Source organism: Coffea arabica, chromosome 1e (genome assembly GCF_036785885.1).
Source record: "Coffea arabica cultivar ET-39 chromosome 1e, Coffea Arabica ET-39 HiFi, whole genome shotgun sequence".
Classification (NCBI taxonomy): domain Eukaryota; kingdom Viridiplantae; phylum Streptophyta; class Magnoliopsida; order Gentianales; family Rubiaceae; genus Coffea; species Coffea arabica.
Genome location: NC_092311.1, coordinates 36,855,005 through 36,862,804, shown reverse-complemented (window position 1 = coordinate 36,862,804; position 7,800 = coordinate 36,855,005). Strand labels below are relative to the sequence as shown.

Sequence of the window (7,800 nt, the reverse complement as noted above, 5' to 3'; positions counted from 1 at the left end):
GAAACCAAATTAGATTACATTCATCTGATCACATTCTTCATAAATAGAAACCGAAGACCCCAGCATCCCTTTTAATGGTGCCTACTCCTTCCGGTATACAGCTAAGTGCGAATACTGCTGCTATATTTTCTTATAGCACAAAGAACAATTTAAGATATCAGTTCGCGTCAACAATTTGAAGAACTTAAAATATTAGCAGTATCTTCAAAACAATCACAGACGTGGGTGAAGCAAAGCATAACTCCTCATGCACATTACGATCAACCAAAGTCCTTCCATCTTTAAAGCTGTTTACCTGCATACACAATGTACTTGTGACTATCCCGAGAACACTACAATTGGGAGGGAGGAGGCCAAAGGCAATATATCAGAAATCTGACTTTAAAATTCTAAACCACCAATAGTGTCTAACAATAACATAATATTGCTATGGCGTTGTATCTTAAAATGATCCAAACAGATCATTCCCTATGTGACAGAATGTAAGAAAAAGGCCTTTGGAACCTTTGATTCTGCTGAGTGCTAGGGAAAGAGGTCCTTAGGGCCTTAGCTGAGATTCGATGTCCAAAAATGGGAAAGCAAACATTTAAGTTTCAAACAACTGAGTAACTAAAAAGAAAAAACAAAAGAGAAGAATGGGAATTATAAAAGAAAAGCATTAACAATTCTGCTACAGCTTAAATATCCTATCTTATCAGCAGCAACAGTAGTTCTGCTGAAACTCAAGAATGCGTATTATATATGCAATGATATTCTATGTCCTTTTATGTTTAGTTTATATTTTCACAAAAAAGAATCCAAAATGCTAGATGCTTGCTTGACATCTAATAGACTTAAAGTAAGTTAATAAAGTAAGATTTTAACAATTTAACCAAATGAACTTTTCAGACTCTTTTTATGTGAGAAAACAGAAAAATCTTCAAAGTTATACTGCAATTACAGGAAGGAAGCTCTCAGAGAGAGAGAGAGAGAGAGAGAGAGAGAGAGAGAGGGGAGGAGGGAGATCTGAGATGTTTTCTTTCTCTTATCTTAAAAAACTGCTAATCCAATAAATGAAGCAAATCAAACAATAATGTGGAGACTTAAAGGGATTGCAGTATGGAGTCACGTCTGAGGTCCTTTTGGAGTGTGGGTGCTTAGGGTCATTAAAGGGGTATTGGTCAAAATGGGCAGATGGTCTTTAAAGGTGGGTCTGGGAAATATGTTGGTTTAGAGAGTGTTACATGATCATATATGTGAGAGTGGAGGTAGACAGAGAGGTTTGCAGGCTGCCAGAGAGGGAAAGCCATGAAGAATTCGAAGTTGTTGGGAGGCGAGGAGAAGCTGTCTGTCCTTCTAAAAGAGAAGAAGCATGTAACAAAGTGATGAAAACTGCATAAAAACTAGTATTAACTACTAACAAATTCTTCAGTGCTAAATCTGTGGTCCGACAACATAGTTTCCTCTTGTTAGCATTGGATATAAGCTCGCAATCTTTGTATTTTTACCTTAATGTAAACAGAGAGCTGCAGCAGCTTAACCAACCATCGTCCGCTTCCTCCCCCTTTGTCGTACTGAAATAAGTTACAAATCAGCAAAAGGACATCAAGCAAAATTAAAATAAAAACCTGCTACAGTAATTTCTTCAAAATATAGGATTAATTATCAAAGTGGAGCTCTGCACCTTGAGCTAGCTTATTAAGGGTTGAAGACCATTGCTTTGAGGACTTCTTATATGCAGCAAGAATTCGATCCATCTGTGCAATGTGTACAACACAAATTGATTAATTGCAACTTTACATGGATTTCACTCAACAATAGATACCTAAACAATTTCAAAAGAACTATGATAAAAACCAGCTTATGCAGTACAACCATATTATGCAGACATGAGTATGAAAATGCTAATATAATTCTACAGCCATTTACAGGTGTTGGTCTTGCATGCAAAATACATATACCACTCATTGTATGGTAAAAGCTTCCTTCAACAAATGTTCTACCTATACAATATCCAGAATAAAGAACATAGCGACCCAACAAGAGGTTGCTAATGAAAACTATTAAATTTTGGAGAGAGCGCGTGTACAAGCACCATATATTGCAAATAGCTGATATGATAATGGAAATGCTAAACTTTCAGTACAGCAAGTTTGACCCTAAGCTGATGCTTCATGCAAAGCCTAGGGAAAGAATAAAAAGGTCAACACACAATTGAGCACTATAAATACTCTACAGAAATCAAAGTACTGAAAAGGTTACTCTCTTGAAGCACTCAAACAAGGTTTTCAAAGTATTTCAACTGTTGTTATTTTATTTATTTTACAAAAATATGCATATAATAATGGCATGCATACCAAACTCCCAAGAAAAAGAAAAAAAGGTCTGCTTTCGCATATTTGATAATTTGTCTAAATATCAAATTATCCTAACCAAAATATATTGTTTACTAATAAGACAAGAATATTACTTACTACATTTCCACAAGAAGAGTGCATGGAGAGTAATGCTCGTTCAAGTACGTATAGATCAACTGCTTTATCTTCTGGAAGTGTTGACGTAAAGCTTAGACCAAAGTCAATTAGTACCTGGCAGAGAAAATAATATTTAAAATATTTAAAATAATATTACAACATTTATATCCAAAAAGGAAGATGAATAAACATGATTTGGCAAATATATCATCAAAAGTCTGCAAAAGTGCCAGAAAAACACTAAACAGGATACCACTTACGAGCTGATTGGAGCCACTTTGAACTAACATGTTAGATGTTGTCAAATCACCATGTATGAGGCCACCATCATGCAGTTTTCCAATTGCATCACCAATCTGTTTTGTAATATCATCCATCCTTTCTTCAACAATACCTTGCTCTCCAAAGTCAAGAAATATCTCTTTGACCGAGGGACCTTCAACATATTCAAAAGTTAGGGAATGCAGCACAGGGTCCACAGCATAAAGCACTGGTGTAGAAACCCCAAGTCGTCTTGCTTTTGTCATGCACCTAGCCTCCTGCTTCATCAGTTACAAGAGTTAAGCAAAAAGCCATATGATCCACTGGAGCAGAAGAGAGCAGTTCCATCTAGCTATACTCACCGCATTTAAGCGTTTGAGAGTGAGTTTTGAGTCCAGGGATGGATGCCTATATTTCTTTGAAAAGCGTTCTTTTATAATAGACCTCCTACCCACAAATGCTGACTCAAATACCCTCTGCAGTAGGAAGTGCGACGTTAGAAGAATGATAAAGGAAGGAATAAGGTAGAGACATGTTGGTGTAGTATATTAGATGCTTAGTTTTCTCTATCAAAGAACCTGAACTCAAAGGTTTCATAGCTAGCTACTACACTTTTCATCCACTTTCACAGTTCAGTGATTTTTGCATCGATAAATATTATGTAAACCTCATTTTAAGAAGTGACTTTGCAAATACAATATTCAGCTTTAAGATATGTCCCAAAACCTTTCTCCCCTATAGTCTGCTTCCTCAATCTTAAAGGTATATTTCCTAGGCTTCACTTTATTCTACTTCTTCTTCCTATTACTTTGCACCTTTCTCATTCTAACCTTCAAAGCATACTTACATTTGAAGAAACCCACATTGTAGATCAGGGCTACTACATGACAAGCAGCAGGAGGAACCTCAGGTGGAAGAGGAAGAAGATTGGAAATAAGAGTAACATTCAGGGTGGGCTAAACAGAGGGAAGGTTGGGAGAAAAAGAGAGGGATTCATCCTGTCTCCAGAAACCTGGAACGAAAGGGGGCACCAAGGAGTTGTTAGGGTAAGGGGGAGGGCAGAAGAAGAAGCAAGCAGTGTGAGGTGATTGTTTTATTATTTGCCATCTTTGACCCACCAATAATTACTTCGTAACAGCTATTTTTACATCTTTTGCATCTTATTTTACAGTCGATTTTTGCAAAACCTGTGCTCATTCTATTTTTACATCTTTTACAGTAACCAAAGGGGTTGGTTACTGAAACCACAAGGACCTGACTGTACAGTCTGTAACAGATCTGACTTCATTTCACAGACCCCCAGAAAAGTATCTCACTTTATTCTATACCTAAACTGCACACAAGTAAATGTAGTAATAACTCCCAATTAAAACCAAAATTAACACAGCAATCCAAGTTTGAATGTAGCAGGTACACTTGTTTTTATTTAATTTTCATTGCACAGTACAAGTGTGTGTTAATGCATAATACCTAAATTTCATTATCCTGCGAAGCAAACAATGTTTCAAATGCATCAGCACCATATATAGACAACAATAGGCACTCAAATACCAATAACTATGTATCCAAGAATAAAACCAATCTGCTCTATCTGAAGACAGAAAAGAGAAGTCATTAAGTAGATGAAGACTTGAGACAACAAGACCAAGCAAAAGATATATGATCTTTGCTAATGTAGTCGTGGCAGTGAAAACAAGATGCAAGACAACTGATACAGAAATTTCAAAATAAACTACTTATCATCTGGTTCATGGAATGACTAAACTATAAGCTCTTTTTTTTTTTCCATTTTTTTTATCGTTAGATGAAAGAAGCATGTAGGTTATCGAGGAGGACTACAATGTTGAGGATGCCAATCTTGGTGGTCGCTTTTTTTTTATCAAATAGAATAAAAAGTGGAATTTTTTTTTTGACTTACAGCCTCTGCACCTTGCTTGATCAAAACCAAAGAGCTTTGTTTTGCATCCGCATCAGTCTCCATTAGGATGGATGCCACTAGATAAAAGGTTTATCTTATATCTGCAGTGAAAATGAGGGAGTTACAACATAAGTGAAAAGTTTTAAATTAGAAAAAGCAGCAACAACTATTGAAAACTGCAACTGATATTTACTTACAAAAAACATAATAGAAAACTGATTATGTTAAAGGGTGAACCCATTTCAACCAGGAAAAAAGTAAAATTATTTCCTGAAGGTAATAAAAAGATAAATGTCCTCTAATGAATATCAAAAGAATAGCAATGGAATTTCCCTTAGCTCTAAAAGATATATCCAGCCAAGTTTAGATATTTATAGGGGGCTGGGACTCAAGGATATAGCTTAAATATGACCTCATTATGATTACTAGAAATATCAACAATATTGACAATATGTAAATGCCATCAATCTGGGCAACAAATAAATAAGTAAACAACCACCATCATCACAGGATAACCCATAATGCAGGTACAAAAACTCCATCTTCATAGGACAGCTTGCATACATGCTTAAGTTTTAGGTTGTAGCCAAGGTTTTAGCTGAAAGTCACAGATTGTAGGCTCATGTTTATACTATATCGGCATCCTCTTTGTTTCGGGCTAGCCTTCTTCATCTGCAACTCACATTACCGTACAATTTTTGGGCTTTTGCCGTCGCTCACTTATTAATTACAGGAAGACAACATAGAATGTCCCCAATTTCATTGCAAAATACAGAGGAACAAAAAAAAGAAAAAAAAAACTGAAAGCTTCTAAATTACCATAAGCAAATTACAATTCCCAAGAAATATAAAGCAAAATCTTCCAAATGGCCTAATATTATAAGTTACTGAATCTTTTTTATCTTTAAGTCACTGAGATATCCAAACTGCTTGCTGGTAGAAGGTTTAATGCAACTTTTACTGCAATAAACTTGGCGACTCAAATAGGGATATCTCTAGATGTTAACTATAATGACAAAAGGATAGAGCAATTTCCCATATCCAGTCGGGGACGACTTCACCTGACTTCTCTTCTATTCATTACAACCACATAAAAATTCATTCAACTGCAATATCCCATTTTAAGTTATTTTTCATGAGGACTTTCAACTAAATAAGCATATACTAAGCTGTTTTTGATGTTTGGCTTCTATTCTCTTGAAGACAGGGTCATGAATCTTTTACTTTAACAACTTATGGACATAAAATTGCCAACTAAAATCACACAAATTAAAAAGGAAAAAGAATTTTTACACTATCTTTACCAGGTACCTTAATTTGTTTTCATCATCAGCAGTTAAATTCAATACCTTTTGAACTCGTTCAACTCTGACATGGCCTAAAAAAGGGAACAACGCAGGAGGAGTTAAGCTTCATTTCTTCCATTTTCTATCTTTCCTATTTTCAAGTTGAAAATTCGACAAAAATTGAACAGAACCCAAAAAAAAATTCCTAGCTTTAACCCAAAAAAACCACAACTTTAACCAATTACAAGTAACATTCACAAATTTCATCAGAAACTTAGTACCTCAGAAGAAATTTGGACTTTTTTTGGCTGGGTAGACTTCCCGGGATAGAGGAGGAGGAGGCGGCGGCGGCGGCGGCGGTTATATCTACTCCTATTGTGAGGGAAAGGGAAACCTGAGAAATACGAGGAAAAATGGGACAGAGGTTTTTGAACGGGGTAAAAAGTAAGGATTAATCTTTTTTTTACACTGTATACACCATCATCTTGATTAATCGATAATTATATAAAATTTAAATTTAAAATTTAATTTTTGGACAAGTCATAAGTTCAATAATTATTAGGAAAGATTTACATAAAAAGTAAATAAATAAATAAATAAATAGCTTATGTAGGCCTGGTATATGGCCCCACTCCAAGACCAAGCAGCGTAGAACTTGCCACGTCAGACAAGAAATTCTCCCACGCAAAGCCGTCAAAATTTTTCGGGTAAAATACATGGGACTCCCTTATAGTTTCGCGAAAAGACACTTTATCCCCCTATCGTTTAGAAACCTACACATAAACACCTTAAACTTCATAACTAAAGTGGAAATTGACTTCTTAACCGGCTGTAGGTCGAATACCCAAAATACCCTCATTTATAATAGAGAGGGAGAGAGAATCAAGAACAGCCTCTCTCTTGTTCATCCAGTATAAGAAAAAAAACCCTAAAACAAGGGATTTGTATACTAAATTGTTGGTGAAACAGCTAGGGTTTCCTGAGGCAGACTTTAGAAATGGCAAGTTTCCCCATGGCCTCATCACTTTAATTATGAATTGCATTCAGGCCATGTCTATGGAAAGATTGGGGCATTTGATTAGCGAGACAATTAAGAAAGGTAAATGGAGGCCGGTCAAGGCCTTGAGATCAGGACTGAAAATCTCTCATCTTTTCTTTGCAGACGATCTTGTACTCTTTGTTGAAGCTAGTATAGATCAAGCAGTGGTACTTAAAAATATTCTCCAGGAATTTTGTGAGATGTCTGGTCAGAAGGTCAATCTGGAAAAGTCGAAGCTCTTCTGCTCCCCTAATACTCCAAACGATCTGACCCAGACAATTAGTGATAATATGGGAGTTAGCCGTACGCAAAATCTTGGCAAGTATCTTGGCATGCCTTTAATTCACTCCAAAGTTACAAGTCGTACTTATCCAGAATTTGTTGAGAAGGTGAATAAGAGACTTGCTGGGTGGAAAAGCAAGTGCCTGTCTTTTGCAGGAAGAACTACATTCATCAAATCAGTTATCTCTGCTATTCCATCGTATGCGATGCAATCCATACTACGGTGTAATTAGAGATGAGTTTGGCAATTTGGTGTTCGCATTTTCTGATCACTTTAATGCTGTGGATTCATTGGTTGCTGAAGCTATGGCATTTTTACTTGGGCTTTGCTTATGCCGGTAGTTTGGTTTTTTCACTGACTTAGTTTTTGAAGCTGATTCGATGATGCTAGTGGGAATGTTGAATGGAAGTTTTCCTGTGCCGATGGGATTAAGGCCTGTATTTAGAGAAATTAAGAGGAATCTGCCTTCTTGCGTGTCTTCGTGAAGCTAATGGGGTTGCGGATTCACTTGCTGCTATTGGTGCTCATAAGCGACAGTTAAATGTTTACAGTTCTTTTTC

General features: G+C 36.2%; 1 protein-coding gene across 3 annotated transcripts; it reads right to left on the bottom strand.

Annotated features, from left to right (window-relative positions):
* On the bottom strand, positions 1-6,364 carry LOC113702819 (uncharacterized). 3 transcript variants are annotated; one of them, XM_027223975.2, is made up of 9 exons: positions 6,200-6,336; positions 5,944-6,010; positions 4,633-4,733; positions 3,077-3,190; positions 2,714-2,992; positions 2,454-2,567; positions 1,664-1,736; positions 1,488-1,553; positions 1-295 (listed from the first exon to the last, which is right to left on the bottom strand). In XM_027223975.2, the coding sequence occupies exons 3-8, from the start codon at positions 4,693-4,695 to the stop codon at positions 1,516-1,518; spliced, it is 681 nt and encodes a 226-aa protein (XP_027079776.1). In that variant the 5' UTR covers positions 4,696-4,733; positions 5,944-6,010; positions 6,200-6,336; the 3' UTR covers positions 1-295; positions 1,488-1,515. The 3 variants fall into 3 exon arrangements, with proteins under 3 accessions (XP_027079776.1, XP_027079768.1, XP_027079785.1); XM_027223984.2 differs by having other exon boundaries at positions 126-295; positions 5,982-6,010; XM_027223967.2 differs by lacking the exon at positions 5,944-6,010 and having other exon boundaries at positions 6,200-6,364.
* Positions 6,365-7,800: the final 1,436 nt, after the last annotated feature.

What these genes read in the sequence shown, in the direction of transcription:
- LOC113702819 (XM_027223967.2), bottom strand. Translation starts at nt 4,695, where the DNA reads ATGGAGACTGATGCGGATGCAAAACAAAGCTCTTTGGTTTTGATCAAG. An exon ending in CTCTCAAACGCTTAAATGCG is followed by an intron (nt 2,993 to 3,076) that starts GTGAGTATAGCT and finishes CTGATGAAGCAG; the next exon opens with GAGGCTAGGTGCATGACAAA. An exon ending in AAAGTGGCTCCAATCAGCTC is followed by an intron (nt 2,568 to 2,713) that starts GTAAGTGGTATC and finishes TTTCTCTGCCAG; the next exon opens with GTACTAATTGACTTTGGTCT.